This window comes from Geotrypetes seraphini, chromosome 9, assembly GCF_902459505.1.
Source record: "Geotrypetes seraphini chromosome 9, aGeoSer1.1, whole genome shotgun sequence".
In the NCBI taxonomy this organism is placed as follows: Eukaryota; Metazoa; Chordata; class Amphibia; order Gymnophiona; family Dermophiidae; genus Geotrypetes; species Geotrypetes seraphini.
The window spans coordinates 25,034,073-25,055,845 of NC_047092.1; the positions used below are offsets into that span (position 1 = coordinate 25,034,073).

The following is a 21,773-nucleotide window of genomic DNA, read 5'->3' on the forward strand; positions in this document are numbered from 1 at the left end:
CTGAACACGTGCTTGCTACAGTAAAAAAAAATTTAAAAAAGTCCTACCGCGGGGCATGTGTAATTATTGGGATGTGTGCGTGCACTACCCACATGGTAAAAAATAAAATTTATGTTTATGCAGTGGGGGCAGAGAGTGGGCGTGTTCTGCAATAAACGGTGGGTGCAGCTGCATTGCCGCATGCTGACCGATTAGTGCATGCTTGGCATGTGAGCCCGTAAGGCTTGATTCTGTAAAACAGTAAATTACGCAGTGGTCGGTGCCCTACACCATCTATCTTACGTGGCGTGGCCGGCCAGAATGAGCCGGGGCCATGGGTCTGGATTTTCCATTTGGAAAATCTGGTAACCCTTAGGGTGCCTAAGTGCAGTTCTGAAAATGCCAGCTTGACGTACCTATCAGGCGCTTGGGGAAGAGCCGGGATGGGTCTTGGCGACGAAAACGGCAATCCAAAGAAGGGAGTCGTGAGGCAAAAGATGTCAATCACTCAGCACGGTGGCAACAAATGGACTCGACACTGGCCGTGTTTCGGCAATCCTGCCTTGGTCGAGAGTCTCTGGTGGCTGTTCAGTATTCGTGCAGCGCTCGTATCGGAACGCGCAGCAAGGGGGGGGTTAGGCGATTTGCGAGCGTAGAGAACTCTCTTGTGGGCTACTCACGAATCGCCTACCACGCAGCACGTTCTGACAGATTTCAAGCTCAAACTTAATCCAGAAAAAAACAAAATTCTTTGTTGCCTCTCCTCACTCGCTTGACAACAAAACCTCACTATTATGCATCAACGAACTCAATTACCCTATTCAGCTCACCTTAAAGATACTAGGGGTAACCCTGGATCAATGCCTAACCATGAAAGACCAGGTGGACTCTGTAATCAGGAAGGGTTTTTTCACTCTCTGGAAACTCAGATCCATTAAACCTTATTTCGATACGTCAGCATTCAGAATCCTAGTGCAATCCCTCGTCCTAAGTCAACTTGACTACTGCAACATCGCCTACTTAGCAATCTCCCAAAAGAATATACGACGTCTTCAAATGATGCAAAATGCTGCGGTTAGACTTATCTTCGGGCTGAAGAAATTCGATCACGTGACACCTTATTACCGACAATCGCACTGGCTGCCGACGGAAGCACGCATAAAATTTAAATTCGCCTGCCTCTGCTTCAAAGTACTATATGGACTAGCCCCCAAATACATAACGGACCTTTTCTCCTTTTCCACCAACAAACATAAGAGAAGCACACATTCAAACTTCGTTTCCCCTCCAATTAAAGGTTGCAAACTGAAAAAACGGTACATAGACAACCCCCGCGAAAGACAAAGGCGCGTGCCGACAACTGAGCACAAGATGGAGGCGCGCGCCGAAGAAAATTACAGTTTTTAGGGGCTCCGACGGGGGGTTTTGTTGGGGAGCCCCCCCCAGTTTACTTAATAGAGATGGTGCCGGCGTTATGGGGGGCTTGGGGGGTTGTAACCCTCCACATTTTACTGTAAACTTAACTTTTTCCCTAAAAACAGGGAAAAAGTGAAGTTTTCAGTAAAATGTGGGGGGTTACAAACCCCCACAACGTGGCGCGATCTCTATTAAGTAAAGTGGGGGGGTTCCCCCCCACACCTCCCCCGTCAGAGCCCTAAAAACAGTAATTTTCTGCGGCGCGCACCTCTGCGCTGCGCTCAATTGTCTGCGCGCGCCTTTGTCCCGGCGCGCTTTTGACCTGACACCGAAAAAACACCATGATCACCTTCTCTCACACCAAGCAGCCTTATGGGGTAAAGACCTAGATCAACTGCTTTCACCCACTACCTACGAGGAATTTAGAAAGCGCCTAAAAACACACCTGTTCCTGAAATACCTAAACAACTGACCTGCTCTTCCCTCTCTCCTCAATAACGGTCCTCCCGACCTCTTACCCTTTTCCTCTCTCCCCTCTTAACCCTTTCAGGACCATAAGGATCGTAGGCCAATTTTTGTGGTTTTGACGACATTTTTATGGTAAAAAGGGCTTGCAGATGCCAAAAAATTGATTTTTTTTGTGAAATATCATTATTTTTTTTTTTTTAAATCAAACTTCTGGCTTATGGACAGTGTGGCAAGTGAATCTTCTCGTCAATCTGGCAACGACGCTAATGAATGAATGTCGGAACCAGTTTGTTTACATAAAGGCAGTATCATATGGAATCCGTACATATCAAATTTAGAACTGTATACTATCCCAATCAAAATTTATAGGATTTTAAAATTATGGGACAAATATGTCCCTTGGTCCTGAAAGGGTTAAGCCCGCATAGAACTCCTGGTTCTGTGATATATATAAATTGTGATATACATAAATTGTCATTATTATCATATCGTAATTTTCGCTGTACTTTCAGAATTGCACACAGAACTCTTGGTTCTGTGATATATATATATAAATTGTTATTATTGTAATTTTCGCTTTACTTTTTGAATTGCACGGCCTTCTACTAACAGGCTCACTTGGAAATTTCTTCCAATCTGTATACCTTATACTCTCACTCAGCAAATTGTATATCTATAATTTTGCTTCCTAATGTTTCTGTACTCTGTATTTCCTCTGACTATCTGCACATTGTAACGCGCTGAATGTCCAGCTCTCTTGATTGTAAACCGCCTAGAAGTCGCAAGATTGTGGCGGTATAGAAAAATAAAGTTATTATTATTATTATTATACGAGCATTACACGAATATTGAATAGCCACCACAGACTCTTGACAAAGGCAGGATTGCCGGAACCTTGCCAGTGTTGAGTCCGTTTGTTGTCACCGTGCTTTCCCTTAATAAAGTACATTTTGGATCAACCGATCGCTGAGTGATCGACATCTTTTGCCTCCTGACTCCATTCTTTAACTTACCTATCACACATTTGCAAGGAGGAAATAGATAGGGGCAGCGCATGGGAGGAATAGGGGCAGGGTTTCCACGTACACATAACATACAGAATACTGTAAGATACGCATGTCCCTGCTGCATTAAGGCACCCGTGCTTAAGCCAGCTCCATGGCTAGTGTAACTCTGGGCACCCCCTATTGTTAGTTGCTAGTGTAACTCTGGGCACCCCCTATTGTTAGTCACGCCAACATTCTTGAACACAGGGGCGGGCGATCTCAATCCTCAAGGGCCACAATTCGGTCAGGGTTTTCAGAATTTCCCCAATGAATATGCAAGATATCGATTTGCTTGTATGCTTATTCACTGGGGAAATACACAAAGACAACCAACAGAGGCGACCAAAAGGTGCTGATCAACTTTATTCTTCACACAAAGACTCGACAAATACGTATTTCGGCCTAAAAGGCCTGCATCAGGAGTCTTAGATGCAATTGTAATGCCTAATGGTTCAACCTCTATTGTCTTAACCCAGTTAAAAACACTCTGTCATGGATACTACCTCGCCAATATGTGACCGCTGTGAAATGAAAGCGGTAATATATTTGCGAAGTAGTGTTTACGTGTGTTTTTTCAATTTGATATCTACGATAGAAGAACTATCTTGAGTGTTTTTAACGCCAAGGTTAAGATAATAGAGGTTGAACTATTAGGCATTACATTTGCATCTAAGACTCCTGATACAGGACATTTAGGCCGAAACACATACGTGTCAAGTCTTTGTGTGAAGAATAAAGTTGATCAGCATCTTTTTGGTCACCTTCGCTGTTGCCTTTGTGTGTCTCCACTCTGAGAAGGTTGAGTCTCCTATTTCTGTTGTATTCATTGGGGAAATCCTGAAAACCTGACTCGGTTGTGGCCCTCGAGGACCAAGGTAACCCTTCCTTGCTCCAACAGAACCTAGGATCATTTGTTATAGAATAGGCATCTACCACACAGTCTCAAGGCATCTATATGAAGGTGCCCACTTATAGAATTACATCCTGAGTGCAAAATAAATCAATTTAACATGCATAACTATGAATTAACACATGTTAATTTACCAAAATCACTGTATATAAAAAAAGTTTTACTGTGCTAAATTATTTTTATTATAACCATTGTGTATAATGAACCCAAAAATAGGAAAAAGCGAAAATGAACTGAATATTTTTTGCTCCGTGCACATCCCTAGTCAGTGGTGTAGCAAGGGTGAGAGGTACCCCTCTCTCGCTCTCTTCTCAGCTCCCCCACCTCCACATGCTCCTTCCCCACGTGCGCTGCTTCCCTTCCCCCATATCTCTGTAATGTTCCTGGTTCCTGGCGCCAGCGTTGGCTCTTCCTCTGGCATTACTTCCTAGGTGCGGGTCCAGGAAGTGATGTCAGAGGAAGAGCCAACACTGGAGCATCGGCAGGTTGGGGGTTGCTACTCGCACCAGAGCAACAGGGGAAAGGATGCAGCGCACGTGCCTGCGCCCTCAACAAGACAGCGCCCAGAGTGATCCACACCTCGCTCCCACACCCTTTCTACGCCACTGTCCCTAGTGTTAACCTGATGGAAAAGCATTTCAAGAGGTTGTCTATATTGCAAAAGAATCTGTTCTTAAGAAATAGTGTCCCACTAATATTTGAACTTATTGCATGTCTCTACATGAAGACTGTTCATCTATTTCCTATACTCTCTCGTTTCAGCTCTGCTAAACTTACTAAGAATTCTATGCTTTAATAATATCTCTATAATTATCTCTGTGTCACTGGTTCTGTTAATTCTAATGATTGGTCCTAGGCTGTTCCTCCCCTTCCTTTAGGAATGGTACCTTCCGGCCTCTCCATGTGCATGAAAAGTGACAAGCATGGGTCCCCCTATTTCTACTTATTGGGCCACCCTAAAGACACGGTTTGTAAATTCTGCATGCATATTACTTTTCTCTAATATGCTTTTATTTCACGATCCAGTTAGAACAGATTCCTTCAAATATATTTCTTGCATGCTAGCTGGTCTAGTCAGCCATAACTTCTACTTTAGAGAATGCTTAATTTTTTTTTTTTTGAGATTTTATAATTAGAAATTATGGGCCGGATTCTACAAACGGCGCCGGTATTGGCGTGTCAATCGCGCAACAGCGCCGTTGGCGGAATCATGGCCACCTTGAACATAGGTGCCAGAAACGTGGGCCAGAGTTTTCGAGGCCTACATTTCTGACGCCTATGTTTGATGTGAAATGCGTCTGGTGGCGCCTAAGGACACCTAAGGTCGTTTCCGGCATTAGCCACACCTACTGTGACCTTAGGCATCACCGTAAACACGATGTAGGCGCTTACATTTTTTTATATTTTTTTAGTTCAAAATATTTTATTAAGTTTTAACAAGTAAACAAGGTGTGAACAATTGTTAACATAGACGTGACACCACTAGTCATGCGTGTGTAAACAAAGTATGATGTAAGCAAGTATTACGGTACTGTTAAGGTTGCTTTTAAATGGCTTTGCTGCTATAGTTAGGCCCCTGTTGGTGTCTAATCTATTTATAGAATAGATTATAGAATATGGGCCTATGGGCCTTGACTCTTCACTAGCGATGGTCGGAGGGATCACAAGAATAATTCATCTCTAACCAAGGGTGTCCATCTGTGGGGTCTTCATTGCCTAACAATCAGATAGCCCACTCAGTAAAGCAGGGCAATAAATTGATGCACTTCTTATTACTATTCGATTCAGTATTCAAATATTCAAATACTGCGGTCAGCATTTTATTTGTAAATGGCATTTGAAAACACTACCTAGTGCCGCTATCTAGATTGCAAGCGCTGCTGAATGTGTGGGGAGAGCAGTGACTGCTGCCAACTCTGTAGATAGCAGGCAATATTAAAGCCCTGACGCAGCGGGTAATTAGTTGATCCCGCGAAACGCAGGCCGTTGTCGGACTTGATTTAAAGTACCAAACGTACAAGCACTTTAGCAACGGCTGCAGGCTGAACTGGCGGTCTGGCTGAATTTACCCCCATTTACAGAGTTTGCAAGATAAGTCCCGCTTTTCAAATTTATATTTCTTGGAACAACGATTTTTTTGAACAAATGTTTTAGAGAGAGAGAGTTTTTGAAGAAAAAAAAAAAAAAAAGCAAGATTTGCTTTGCACTAGTCTGCCGATTTCCCTTTAGAAAGAGCATGTTTGGCATTAAGTAAGAGAATAAAATATAGAGAGTGCTGTGATTTCTGTAGCACTTTTTGATATCTATATTGGCATTTGTTGCCTTTTTAAGTATGGAGCTTTAAGTAGTTTATCATAATAAATAAAAAGAAAAAAATTTTTTGAACCAGTGAGAATAGGGAGATGGTTGGCAACAGGAGCGTGAAAAGCATTGCACATGAAAAAAACCCTGAACTGGGGAGATTGCTCCATGATCTGAGGTATACCACCGCATTATGAATGACAGCTTCAAATCAACAGCCATACAGTGTCTAGTTCTAAAGAGTGGGGTTTTTTTGCTATGTAATATAGAAACATTGTGACATGATGGCAGATAAAGGCCAAATTGCCCATCTAGTCTGCCCATCTGCAGTAACCATTATCTCCCTATTGGCTAAGGCTCTTAACATTTGCATCTCCTCTTCCTATAGGCTAAGGCTCTGTACACCTACATTGTGATGTCATAGAACTTTATGGTTATAGAAACATTGTAACATGATGGCAGATAAAGGCCAAACGTCCCATCCAGTCTGCCCATCTGCAACATCCACTATCTCCTCCTCTCCCTAATGGCTAAGGCTCTTAACATTTGCATTTCCTCTTCCTATAGGCTAAGGCTCTTTACACTTGCATTGTGATGTCATAGAACTTTATGGTTATAGAAACATTGTAACATGATGGCAGATAAAGGCCAAAATGCTGCCCATCTGCAGTAACCATTATCTCTTTCTGTCTCTGAGAGATCTCACGTACCTATCCCAGGCGCTCATTTTATAGCGCAATTTATAGAATCCATCTCATTGTCATATTTGTGCAATTTGTATTTTTAGGGCACCGGGGATTTTTCTTCATGAAAACATTGTTCTTATATTTGTGAAACAAATGGACTTATTGATGGACTTCGCATTGCACATTTCGGGCTGGAAATATGATTTCATACTCCTAAAAGTCCAGGTTGATATCCAGTGTAGGTTATGTTTAGACCAAAAATCAGAGCATTTTGGCGCGCTGTAATGAGATACTGTGACGAGCATGTCACACCGGTTCAAGCAGCACTTACCAAACTTTCTGTGGCCACAGGAAACTAAACCCCCCATAGGCGCAGGCTGATGACATTTCTATGGACAGCCACCCAGATTCCATCCCCAAATGTGAGTATTGTGATCCCATTGGGGAGCACGACTTTGGGAAGTCCTGGGTTTTAGAGAATTTTCACAAATGCCCTTTTTTTGTGGCATGATTTATAAAGCAAACAGCAGTCGGTCGGATGCATGTGTGCAGTTCCAAACCATGTGCTTTGGCGACTCATAAATTCTCAGCTCTAGCCTGAATGTTCTAAAAAGTATTTAATAAAGGGAGTTGCTTATTTTCCTTTCCAGAATAGGTTCCAAATAGAATGTCTCCTAGGTGCCTAAATATTGGTCTCTCTTTATACATTTAAAATTTTTTTTAAAAACTACACAAAGCTTGTTTTCTGCATAACTCTGTCAAAACTTGACCAATTTCAAGAAATTTGGGACATATCGTGAATAAATTTGCAGTAAGCCTACTCTCACGCCAACCACCTCATCTAAACGATGTCACGTCACTACCTGGTTCTTCGACTGTCGCGATGTTTTCTTCACTGCGAACTGATTGACAAGAAACGGCAGGGCCCAATGAGTTGAGCCCGTTTCTCACAATGCCTTCAAAATATATTCTATGCTTACCCTCTTCCACCTTTTTTCTGGAAACTCTTGCACCAGTCTATGAGAGCCATAACCAATAACCATAACAAATTTTCAATAAGGATCAGATCCTCTTGACTGAAAAAAAGTAACATGGCATCTGCATCTACTATGATGATAATCACTAGGTGATGGTGACTTCATTTAGGTGAGGGGCTGGTATGATTGTAGGCTTATTGCACATTTATTCAGGATGATGCATCCTATATTGTATTGACATTGGTCAACCTATGACCGAGTTATGCAGAAAATGAGCTTTTATAGTATTGCAGACAATACAGAATACAGCCCTGAGACTTGTATATTTCCTAAAAAAATATGATCATATCACAGAGGCATACCATGACTCGCACTGGCTTCCAATAGAAGCAAGAGTGCTTCAAATTCTACTGCTTACTTTACAAGGCTCTCAACGGAGAAAGCCCAACCTACTGGAATAACCGACTAAATCAATCCTCCTCAACCAGACACAGAAGATCCCACTCACTTTTCTCTCACCCATCATCCAAAGATGTCAAACGAAAAAAACTTTATGACAACCTAATAGCCTCCAAAGCAGCTAAACTGGACAGACAAATCACTACTCTGTTATCTTCGACTTCAGACTACAAAGCCTTCAGGAGAGATATTAAAACCATACTCTTCAAAAAACACATAAAACCTATCCAGCACAACCAATCCCAACCCAATATCCAACACTCTATTCACCCTTAGATCTCTCTAATACTCTTTTATCTATCAAACGTTATCTAAAACCCATAATTTCACCCTATTCTTATCGTCTAAAGACCTCCACTTCCCTTTGGTAACTCTTTACCCAATGTTTATTACCTTAAAAAATTCTATGTCATCGCTTATTCTATTCCTTTTAATTTTTGTAATTCTTGTTTTTAGTTTGAATGTAATTCGCCTTGAACCGCAAGGCAATGGTGGAATAGAAATCACTAATGTAATTTTTTTGGTACGCTTTTATAGGTTGGTTTTTTTTGGTAACAAAGTTTAGACTTGCCCTCCATGTGCCCACTTTGCAGTTTGCATGCTTAGGGATCACCTGCATTTCCCACCATGCAGGTTACCTTAAAATAAAATTCTGCATGAGGTGCTTAATGCAGAATACAGTCCTCGTCCACTGTCTACTCCACACTTGCTATTTTTAGCAAACATGGTTTAGTACATAGACTTCTTTATGCATTTAATATGTTTGACTTTGAAGTTCTCTAGGTATTAAAATACAAACTTGTGATGCCTAAGAAACCCTTGATCATGCAGTGTTTGCATTGCATCAAATCCCGCATTGATAAAAAAAAAAAAAAAAAAGCTGAAATTAAGTGGCATGATTTGTGAGTATTCATATTGCCAGGGACAAGGTTGAATAGATTATATTTTTCAAGCTGAATTCATTAGCCAGTCAACACAATTATCAGAGGGGGAATGAAGTGCATTTCCCATTTAAAACTCTATCTCGCTTTATATTAAATCTCCCCAGGTTTCGTACTTTTTTGCTTATGCCAAGTTAGCGCATGCTCCGAATAGACAGAACAGTTTGTGCTGTAGTAACTTTAGGTACTATTGAAAGACTTATCTTTCTGAGATTATAAAAGTGATATGAAGGTGATGCTTACATCAATGTGTGTGTGGGGGGGGGAGGGGCGGCAAATGACCTCAACTGAGTCTCTTTCTGAAATTCAGAACTCTAAGCAGATCAACTGACTTCTACCGAAAGAATTCTTATTGCAACAGTTTAAATCAGTGGCTCTTAACCTTGTTGGAGGTACTGAACCCCACCAGTTTCATATGCGTGTTCACCGAACCCTTCTTTATTCCCTTAGTTTTGCCGGAGCTAGACTAGAATTACTCAACTTGGCATTGCAAATCATGCAATTAGGACGCTGACTCCCATCACGTTCCGTTATACATGTGAATCCATATTGTACATATTCGTCCGACCACTTTCGTATTTTGCTCGACATAGTTAGTAAGGGATTAAAATATTAAGATAGGTATCACACGACGTACCATCACAACAGTTACAATTCGACTACTGTGCGCATCAAATCCCCTGCAGCACAGATAGGCCAAGCGATGTTGCGTGATCATCTGCAGCCAATTATGGACAAGCGGAGCGTATCATCACGAATCATAAGCGCTTCGGTCACGTTCAATCATCTGTCAGTTAAATCACAAATTTTGATCAGGAATTGATTGATGTATATAAGGCGTTAGTTACAGATTGATAGATCAAGAAACCGAGTACACGATCAGTCTTGATCAAAAATCACTGAATAACTGATAGATGATTGAACGTGACCGAAGCGCTATATGAGTCGGAGGTGTATTTTGACCTCCGCCGAACCCGCGAGACTGACTCACCGAACCCCTGGGGTTCGGTCGAACCCAGGTTAAGAACCACTGGTTTAAATCTATTCCTTTCATGACTTAGCCTGTATTTTGCTGTTTTCGCTTTGTGAGTGAGTGAAGACGCTGGCACTCCTCCTGCGCTGGAGAAAGAGGATATCGAGCTAATCAGAGGCATTGATTGGCATCTGGAGGGCAATTTTTGAACGGCCTGCATATGTCGATAACAACCAGCATCTGTGCAAACAGTAGCAATGCTACACAGAAAGGGGAAGTACACATGTGTTATATTTCCAAAAATGGCTGCTTATGCCTGTATCTTAGTAGCCACCAGCTGATGAATAATTTAAATTAATGTGTACACCGGAACCTTCTCCAATAAGTAACTAAATTTCATATATTCCGGGTAATAGTTTTTACGGCCTCAGCCCCACCACTCCAGCACTATTTGAAAACTTTTAGGGTGAAGAATTACATGGGCTGTCATCATCAGCCATAAATATATATTTCATTCTCACAATAAATGCTTCAATAAATATTAACGCCTTGTAGTAATAAGATTTTTAATAGATTTTTAAATTTTGCTTGCAAAAGTTGTCTGTGAGTCGGATGACAATACCGGCCGTGGGGGACCCTTGACAAAGCACGATGTGTGAAACATGTTGGCTCTATTCCTCCCGGGCCAACAATAGCTGCTAAGATAAGTGGCTTTGTTTAAAAATCTATTTAAAATCTTATTACTACAAGGCATTAATATTTATTCAAATATTTAGTGTTGAGAATGAAATATATATTTACTAGTATTTTAGCCCGTTACATTCACAGGCACTAGAAGTGTGGTCGTCTCTCCGCCGCCCCCCCCCCTTCACTTTCCGCGGTCCCGACTCCAAACCTGCTGACTCCAGCAGCGTCTGCAGCACTGTACACATGCTGCTTTGGGGCCTTCTACGACCCCAAAGCAGCGTGTGTAGAGTGATGCAGACGCTGCTGAAGTCGGCAGGTTTGGATTCGGGACCGCGGGAAGGGAAGGGGGGGCGGCAAGGTGAAGAACTTACTTTTACCAGAGCAGGGAGTCCAGTCCTGCTGGCGAGTGTAATTAGGTGCTGTAAGGCTGGGGACCCGTGCATGCGCACTCCTGCCACCACGGACCTACATCTCAGGGAACAGGGAAAGTGGAACACGCAGGTAGGAGTGCGCATGCGCGGCTACGGTTTTATTATATAGGATGGCTGATGATGACAGCCCATGTAATTCTTCACCCTAAAAGTTTTCAGATAGTGGTGGAGTGGTGTATCTTAGTAGCAGCAGGCACCTTATCCCTGGACTGGAGCAGGATTAAAAAAAAACAACAAAAAGCCACATGCATGGACCAGGATTACCTATGGCTGAAGGCTCAGTAAGTACTTAATTCAAGCCTATTTTATAAAATAGTAGTGCCAAAATGGCAGAAGTTGTGGCTAGATGAAGCTGCAGACTTTTGGATCAGGCACAAATGGTCACACACAAAGAATGCATGTACATATTGTCACTCAAAAGAAACCCTGCAGGGCCTAGAAACGGGGGGTTAAAAGCAGGGGAGAAACACAGGTTTCTGCAGCATCTAACCCTAAAACCATCCCTAGAGCCCTACAGGGGAGAAAACGTCCTTTAAACAGTAACTCCCAAGCAAAAGTTGCCACTACAAAGACCTGTTTATCTTTTCCTAGTAATATAGAGGCAGGGAAGCAGAAAAGACTACAAATCCCAGCAGCCTACTATCGGGCCAAATTAAATTCCAAGACTGGGGCAGTTCCTGCTACCATCCCAATTAGGACTGGTTCTAACCCGTTTGGAATGCTCCAAAGCCCAGTAACACAGCTGTCGCTTGGGCTAATCCGAAGAACAGAGTTCCCGAAGAAAAGGGTGTATCTCTCAGCCTGGAGAGGTACCTACAAATTTTCAGAGCTTCCCAAGTCTCTGAAGGAGGCTGATCTCACCAGCTAAGGGCAAGAAGGCAACAGGCACCATACTTTCAGGCTGAACAGATAGGAGCGCTCAATGATGAGGCTTCAGAGGTCTTTAAAAAAATTGATCTAATCTAATCTAATCTTCATTTTATATACCGAATCTACTCCCTAAGGAGTTCGACTCGGTTTACATTTCATTAAAAAACTATGGGATAAAAACAGAAATTGGTTAGATTAGATGGATGGAAAAAGTTAGAAAAAAGTACCGTATGTTGAATTGCTTAAAATTACTATACGACAGCTAAAATCGAATTAACTATTGTGAAAACAACCAGGTTTTTAAACTTTTTTGAAATTGAAATAATTGATCTACCCGTCTTAGAGAATCTGGAAGTCCATTCCAAATTCTCACCAATTTAAAAGTAAAAGATTTACTAAGCTTCCCATTGCATTTAATACCTTGATGGGAATGAAGCTGAAATGATAGAAGAACTAAGCTCTTGTGAAACGGAAACTGAATTTGTAGAGTTGCCCAGTGCAGAGAATATGGATTTGTGATAAGCCTGTTTGAAGGAGGGTCTATTGCCTTGCTTTTGCACTGCATGTTTGAGAAGGAATAGAGACAGAACTGCCCACTAAGTGTTTGTTTTAGATAGCAGCAGAGGAGAGGGCAGCCATACAAAGGCATGCTGGCCGATTGCCATATTTTTGTGTTTGATGTTTTGTATTATTGCAATGAAAATCTGCTCACTGAATCATGCCTGCTAGAAGCGCAGTGTTTTTTTCTTTTTGGGTTTTTTTGTTGTGTTGTTTTTTTTTTTTGCCAGGCATAACTCTCTGAAGGCACAACACCTAGTTGGGATTTTTGGGCGTGGATCTGAAAATTCTGATCTACAGGGAAAGGATTGGATCCCATGCCTTGGGGTGTTGCTTCTTGTGTTTCACCCCAAGGAATTGCTTCAGAGGCAGAGTGCCGATATAAAGCAGGAGTAGTCTGGCATTATTTATTTATTTCTAAAATTTCTTAACCGCCTATAACTAAGCGGTTAAGCATCTCCTCGGTTGGTATACTCCATAGAGTTTGGAAAATTCAGAGGAACAAAACCATACAAACTCTGATGCACCACTGATCTAATCTAAACATACACCCAAGATCACCATCTCCCTTTTTTACTTTCGGGTTCACACCTTGAACCTGAATTTCAGCAGGAAGGTTCTCGGCCTGATCATTACTCACTGTCAACGGGTATTAATATTCTTTAGTGAGGGTAAAACCGAAAAACAAATAGAGGTAATGTAGATGACGTCCTAACTGGATGCCATCTTGAAAAAAAAAAATGTGTTGCCCAATGCTCCTTAGGAGCCTTCTTAAAGGTGCCAGATCTATAGTAAAGTGGCCACCTTCCCTCCCCCCCAGGAGCACCCCCTACCTAGGCACTCCTGAAACCCCCCAAAGCACCCTGACCCAAAGCATGTTGCCTACCTCCAGTGGAATGGAGTAGGAGTGAATTCACGCTGATTCTACTCCTTTTGGCTTTGGATTCAAGTAGCAGATTTGACAAGAGATCAGACACAGGGGTAGGGAACTCTGGTCCTCGAGAGCCGTATTCCAGTCGGGTTTTCAGGTTTTCCCCAATGAATATGCATTGAAAGCAGTGCATGCAAATAGATCTCATGCATATTCATTGGGGAAATCCTGAAAACCCAACTGGAATACGGCTCTCGAGGACCGGAGTTCCCTAACCCTGGACTACCATATAACAGACTTTTGAACTGGCATTATTTTTTTTCAGAAATAATACAGCTTGAAAGCAGTGGCATAGAGAGGGTGAGAACCACCCCCCCCTCCCTTTGTCTCTGTCCCCCAGTTCCTTCCCCAACACCCCCTGCCCTACGAGCCCCTTCCCTTCCCCGTACCTCTAGCTGTTCACTCTCAAGCCCGCCTCACTAAACTTCTTGGTACATTCCCTTGTAATCTCCTGGCTTGACTATTGGAACGGTTTATACAAAGACTCCTGCAATAAAACTTATATCGAATGCAAAGAAATACGACCGTGTAACACCCCTTCTGATCAAGGCCCACTGGCTTCCAGTATCTCATCAAACCACATATAAAATCTTGATCCTAACTTTCAAACTCTCTTGACGTTATAGACGGACTCCTTATTCCGTACGCCCCTGTAAGAATCCTTCGCTCAAAGTCTCAACATCTGCTATCCATCCCCATTGATGCGACGCATTAACACAAAGGGGAAAATTCTATAAGAAGCGCCCAAAAGTTAGGCGCCGACATAGGCGCACCGTTCAGTGCGATTCAAAGCACAGTTGGGTGCTATTGAATGAATCATGCTTTTTTGGAGGCGTCCAATAACTAGGCCAGCTCTAGGCACAACTAAGAGTTAGGTGGACATGTGAGCGCTTAAGAGCAGTGATTCTGTAATAAGGCGCCTAATAGGTAGCCACGCCTAAAGTGCAGAGCGCCTATTTTCTTGAAGGCCGCCTAAATTTTTAGAGGCGCCTTATTACAGAACCACTCTTTCTTGATAGGCGCCTAAGTTTCAATTATTGCTGCTTAATTGCTGCTTAATTGCTTAATTGAGCTTAGTATTTAATTTAGATAGGTGCCTCCAAAATAGGTGCCTAATAGGTGCCGGTTATAGAATTTGGGCCAATCCATTGACCCGTTTTTTCAGTAACAGCTCCCATACTTTAAAGATGCCTTCAGCCTATAAACGAATTTCCTTTTTTTTTTCTTTTCCTTTTCCTCTCTAAATCTTCCTTAATTGGTTCTCTATCCTATCTTGAGTTGTAGTTCTTCCCTTCATCCATTGCCAGTAAGTCCGTGCGTCTTAGTCTACGTTCCCCCTGATTTAATATTTTTTGTACGCCGTTAAGCAACCCGATGAGCAGAATATCAAACTTTAATGAAACTTGAAATTGAAATAACTTCAACGTGCTGCTTGCGACCGCGTCTGCTCTCCCTCTGGCGTCACTGCCTATGCTCTGCACCCGGAAGGGACGTCAGTGGAGCTGACAAGGTATGAGCACATTGGAAGTTGTTGCTCGCGGCGGTGACCAACTAGAGGTACGGGGAAAGGGGAGGGGGGGGGGGCGTTTGGGTGGCGGGGGAGGAGTGGGAAGAGGCCGGGGGGGGAGGCAGAGATGAGGAGGGGTGCCAGGGCCCACACCATGACGGCGCCTGGGGGGACTGCCCACATACCCCCCCACACACCTTTACTATGCCAATGCTTGCAAGTTTACCACAAGCTGTGTTGTTTAAGTTGCATCAGAATGAGCTATTTAGCATGCATCTACATGCTTTCCATCTTGTGGTTAAGTAATCCACAGCACCTTAAACTAACATGCATTGCTGTAATATAACACAATACAGTCAAACCTGTGTTTGCGAGCATAATTGGTTCCAGAAGCATGCTTGTAATCCAAAGCACTCGTATATCAAAGCAAATTTCCCCATAGGAAATAATGGAAACTCAGACGATTTGTTCCACAACCCAAAAACTTTAATACAAAATACTATACGTTTTTGTAGTGCAAGACCTCGCTCATTTAGAACAGTCACTACTCTCCCGCAGCGTCAGAGAGAGAAGAACCATCAGCTCAGTTGTGGTAATGTGACGTGTATACTGTATGTACTCGTATTGCAAGACCTCGCTCATTTAGAACAGTCACTACTCTCCCGCAGCGTCAGAGAGAGAAGAACCATCAGCTCAGTTGTGATGATGTGATGCGTGTATACTGTATGTACCTGTATTGCAAGAAAATTGCTTGTATATCAATCAAGTTAAAATTTAATAAAATGTTTTGCTTGTTTTGCAAAATGCTTGCAAACCAAGGGGTCCTTTTATCAAGGCGCGATAGGGGGTTTAACGCGCGGAATACCACGCGTTAAACCACCTGCTGCACTAGCCGCTAATGCCTCCATTGACGAGGCATTAGTATTTTGGCTAGCGCGTGAGGAAATGTCCGACACGCTAACCCCCATAGCGCACCTTGATAAAAGGAGCCCCAAGTCACTTGCAATCCAAGGTTTTACTGTATATCAAACACATTCAAGGGACAACTTCAGAGGAAAAATTTCCTTAATTTATGGGGGCAGATTCTTGCTGTGGAAGCCACAATTTTTTTTTTAGATTCTCTTGCGAGAGCCTCATTACCTCTTGGGGGGGGGGGGGCAGCTGTGAACTTCAGGATCTTGGGCACCTTGAAATATTTTTGTTTGGTAAATGTTTTGGTGATATGGTTGCAGAGCTGAAATGGAGTAATGTAATATTAGAAAACAGGTTGGAGCCTATTGATTTCAGTGCCAGCTTTAACCTTTCCTTGCAAGTGGGCTAATTTTGTATTGTATGTGGTCGGGATTTAGACCCCATTGTATTTCCCTTTCATTTTAATTCTGTCCATTCTTTTGTTTCTTGATGGAACTGCTCCTAAAGTTGCAGTCGAAAAGAAAATATATGTGCCACCAAAGCCAGCTCGAGCAATATTTCAGTTTCTTATTTATCGTGGGTTCTATGTGTAATTATAGACAGCGGAGGTTGCTGTTAAAACAAGAGTGTACAAACACCTTACGTTGCTGAAGATGTGCTTTTGGAGTAAGTTCATGCAGTACGTTGCCAGTTACCGTTAAACTGGAACATAGCTGTGTTGAATTTTTAATACTGTTTTTGTCTGCTGATACTTGATTGTGATTTTTATACCTGTGTATTATTCTTAAATTTTAATAAATACATTATTAGTTGGATTAGTTATTACACTCCTTACCCCTTTTGCATTCATTAACAAAACTTTCTTATAAAAATTTTCATGTCGCTAATCAATCACATCCCAACATTGATAGAGAGTGTTTATTAGAGAGTGGAAAAAGTAGGGCTTTTACAGCACCTTATTCCCATGGGAGTAACTAACCTGTGGTATTTCAGATAAACCTCGTAAGGGGCGTGATTCATTGTGCCTAGCAGCATTGAGTGCTATGCCATGACCTGGGCCACTTTTTAAAGAGGCTGGTGCAAGAAGACAGAAGCTGCCCCCTTGAATCACATCCCCATAAGAAGATAAGCCTTGCATAAGAAGATAAACCAAAGGTCCATCAAGCCCTGTATCCTGTTTCCAACAGTCACCAATCCAGGTCACAAGTGTCTGGCAATGTACCAAAAGAGTAAAACAGATTTTATGCTGCTTATCCAAAAAAAAAAAAAGTTGTGGATTTTCCCAAGTCCATCTTAATAGTGATTTATTGATTTTTTTTTTTTTTCTTTTAGAAAATTATCTAAACCTTTTTTAAACCCTGCTAAGCTAACTACTTTTACTACCCCAAAGACCCTCCCGATCATTTCAAAGCGCTTTACATATACTATATGTAGGTATTTTTTTGTCCCTAGTGGACTCACAATTTAAGTTATGTACTTGGGGCAATGGAGAGTTAAGTGCCTGGGCCAGGGTCACAAGGAGTTACAGTGAGAATCAAGCCCAGTTCCCCAGGTTCTCAGCTCACTGCACTAACCAATGGGCTTCTCATCCACTAGCTCGGCAGTGGGGCAAATCAAAATCATATGTAAGACCGTCATCCATAGAACACTAGCATATAGTTTCAAGTTTCAAGTTTATTAAAAATTTGATTAATCGCTTAATCTACATTCTAAGCAATGTACATGTTATTAAAATTACAATAAAAAAGGGGAATAATACACTAAATAAGACTGAACACATTATTGACAGAAAAAATACAAAACGAAACAAAACATGATACATAAGGAAAAGGAGGGGTAAAAGTTACAATATATGTTAAAGATAGAAAAACAAGTAAGGAAAATACATGAGGAAGGGAAAAAACTGAATATTTCAGTAAAAGATTAGAGGTAAAAGAATTGTTATTAATTTGTGTAGAAAAGATTAAATAGAAAAGGCATCTTTAAAGAGAAAACTCTTCAGGTTACCTTTGAATTTTTCTATGTTTGTTTCTTCCCTTAGATAGATAGGGAGAGAATTCCAGATTTGGGGTGCTGAAACAGAAAAGATAACTTGGTCCTGATTGGCTAAAGGTTGTTTTGGGTTTTTTTTTTACCTATTGGCAGAATGGAAGAAAAGCCATCATAATTCAAGTCCTGTGACCAAGAAGACCATAGGCACTTGCTCAAAAAATGTAACTTTACTCTCCATTAGTTCAAATTCTCTCTTTCTGTTAAGCATTACTGGTTAGAATAAGCAGGTTGAAAACAATGTAAAATATTCAAAATAAAATTATTATTTTCTTAAATGTTGTAGTTTGATAGTGGAATTTTTCTACAGAAGTTGTTCTTCATGTCCATTAGACACTACTCCTAATCTTAGTTATTAGCATTATCGACTGGTAGAGCGTACTATCAGGAGAACCATCATTCATCGCAGAGAGCCAAGGTCATTATTGCTATAATGTAGCTCCCGATGGATTTGGTTCCATTAAAAAAAAAGTGACATAAAGAACATTATTAAAGACCTGTACAATAATATTCCTTGTTACTGGGATGGTAATACTTTCTAGTGTGTTCTGTAAGAAAAGATCTTACGGAAAGAACTTCAGGCTGCAGTAAACGTGACTCGTGTTTTGCTACCTGTAAAATCTGTTCTCTGTGGCTTTCTGAAATATGAGAATTTTGTAATTCTTGTAATTGGAGAAAAAAAGATCCATTACCTATATGAACTACTCCACTTAAATTGTACCTTATGTCAACTTGAAAACCTGTACCCTGGAAAGAGTAGAATCAAATGATCCCCTGTTCTGTATAAAGCTCCCCAACCTCTACATGTTCTGTCTGTCTGTCCATTTTGGATTGTAAACTCTTCTGAGTAGGAACCATCTGTTACATGTTAAATGCGCAGTGCTGCGTATGCCATAATGCAGTCTCAAGCGCTCTAATTATTGACTTTTAACTTTTTAAAGTTCTAGTCAGCTTCTTCTGTTGTTGTTTTTTTTTAACTATTGTAAGCCGCATAGAACTGTACGGCCTTGTGGTATATAAACTGATTATTATATAACTTTCGGTAAGCTGCAGACATCTAAGTTTTCCACTCCAGCTGGTGGTTCTGCCTATTCATGTATTCTGTTTAGACTCAAAGACTGTCTGCCTACCCGATCATAAGTGGTAGTGAGTCATAAATCCAATAACTATTTACAAAACCACAAAATACAAAGACCCACAACACACGCACACATACACCATACAAAGACCCATAGACACAGACATAAATGCGCAAATAAGCACATATAACTATATACACAAACACACACACACACAATACAAATACCTATATACAGTGGCTTAGTAAGGGGGGTGGTCTGCCCCCCCTTCCCACTCCTCCCCCTGCTGTGCATGTGCCCCCTTCTCTTCCCCCGTACCGTTTTAAATTCGGCACGAGCAGCCACCAACTTGCTGTCCAGGTCGGCTTCGGCACGCTCTCTGATGTCACTTCCAGGACCTGCGCCTAGGAAATGACGTCGGAGAGAGCGCTGAAGCCGACGTGGGGGGAGGGTGTGCGCGCGTGGTAGGGAGGGCGGGGGAGGGGTGCCATCGCCCTGGGGCCGCTCACCCTCGCTATGCCACTGCCTATACCGTGTATATATATTTATATACAGTATAGGCAGTGCTTTGAAACGCAGCTCCTGATTGGATAAGGCCCGACTTAGTGCAGGAAGAGGCGGTTGGAGCGTACCGCGAGTGATTTCCTGCACTCGCGGTGCTCTGGCTGCTCTCTCCCGCTGCCCTCTCCTTGTCAGCGGTTCACGGTCAGAAAATACCGCGAATGACCGGGACCGCGAACCACCGGGAGAACACTGTATATATCTCCCCACAACAGCTCCTTGTGACCCTGGGCAAGTCACTTAACCCTCCATTACTCCAGGTACAGAACTAAGGACAGAAAGTAGTGCATAGAGTATTTGCGGTATATATAAAGCACTTTGAATGTACCCACAATAAGGCAGTGTATCAAATCCTTGACTTTTTTACCCTTTGTACAGCTATATATGTCATTTGTCAAACACATTAACAGAGTTAATACATGCTAATGTGGAAACGCACTTTAGTAACTGTATGTATTAACTTTAAAATATTCCTGCATCTTGCTGAGTGTAGAATTAAAGAATATTTCCGCAAACAAGTCTCTGGGGCCCTTTTACTAAGTTGCGGTAAGCAGTATCGCGTGGCTTACGACAGGTTAAAAAAGTAATACCATGGGGCGCGCTTAGGCGTGCTGCCGGTAGTCCCAGAATTGGTGTGTGCCAGGGGTAGGTAGTTCCGGTCCTCGAGAGCCACAGACAGGTCAGGTTTTTAGGATGTCCACCATGAATATATATCAAATTCTTAAAACCAGCTATTAAATATTTAAATCAAACAAGTATTATCTGAATCAATTCAATTTTAATCTTATCTCCCACAGTTCATTTCATTACAGTACTTTTACAACTCACCAATACTTAATTTATTAATAAATATCAGAATAATTTAGTTAGTGAATCCAATCCCCATCACTCACACTCACGTCTCAGCTTTCACACACATACTACAGTCATTGTGATTACTTTTATCCAAAACTGGATCTTGGTTAGTTCATGAGTTCGTTAGTCCATGATCACCTAGTCAGAGAGGCTTCAAACTGAGAGTTGCACATGAAAATCACAATCGGCAGGCCTCTCTGTCCTCATGATGGTCCCCGCTCTTCAATTCGTAAAGCATTCAGCTCAACACAAGACTGTTGTTTCACCACCTGGGGTCTTCAGGAGCTGTGTTTGCACCAGTAAACTAAGCATGACTCGAGCAGGGACCCAGGGTTCGGCACAAGCCGGGATCAGCTGACGAGCAGGAAACACACTGTCTACCAGGAAATCAAACTGACCTGCCTGTGGCTCGCGAGGACCGGACTTGCCTACCCCTGGTGTGTGCTAACCTCATGCTAAAAAACAGAAATTATTATTTTATATTTTTTCTGTGGATGCAGGGAGTAGGCGTATCCTGCACTAATCGGATGGCGCGAGTAAATCGCCACGAGCTGCGCAATTAATGTGGGGTTAGTGCGGGAGCCCTTTCCACCTACAAAACAGATGGCAGTAAGGGTAACGTAGGCACTGTTTATAGAATATGGCCTTTACTGCATAAATTAGCATGCTGATTAATACAATAACTGCTTATCACACATTCAGAAAAGGGCTCCTTAGGACTGTCACTGATAAACTCACAATTGCATTGGATAACTCGGAGGTAATTCAAACAAAAACCGTACTTCACCCACCAGCATGTCTTTAAATCTAATATCTGTCTCCATCTTGTCACCAATTGCTCTCCAGAGGTTTCTTTTTCTTATTGACTGTCCTCTCTGCTACATTCAGGCTTCCAAGCTCTTTATATTGGTCTCAGAATTCAGAAGATATGTTTACACGGTAAGTGTGACAGGCCGGCTTCATCACCTTCACGGCTGTTTTACAGTTCACTGCACAGTTGTAATTTTGATACATTCTTTATTGGAAAGTATAAAAAAGACACTGTAAAGTTGGAAGAAAACCAAAAAAAGGATGTTTAAGTATGGAATATATTTGAAGATTAGCACTATATCTTTATGTAATCGCTTTTGTGCAAGTAAAGTTGTACATATAGAAATGTGAAACGGATGTCACCTCC

At 41.9% G+C, this 21,773-nt stretch overlaps 1 protein-coding gene across 6 annotated transcripts in view; it reads left to right on the top strand.

Annotated features, from left to right (window-relative positions):
- Nucleotides 1-21,773, top strand: part of MAGI2 (membrane associated guanylate kinase, WW and PDZ domain containing 2) — a 1,098,994-nt gene that overhangs the window by 1,039,297 nt on the left and 37,924 nt on the right. Inside the window, exon 22 of one of the 6 annotated variants that reach the window (XM_033957935.1) lies at nucleotides 4,698-4,786. The exons of 4 other annotated variants lie outside the window; for them this stretch is intronic. In XM_033957935.1, coding sequence (XP_033813826.1) covers nucleotides 4,698-4,786 — 89 coding nt within the window. Of the gene's footprint in view, nucleotides 1-4,675; nucleotides 4,787-21,773 lie in introns of all 6 variants that reach the window. One more of the 6 variants, XM_033957936.1, reaches the window with a different exon arrangement.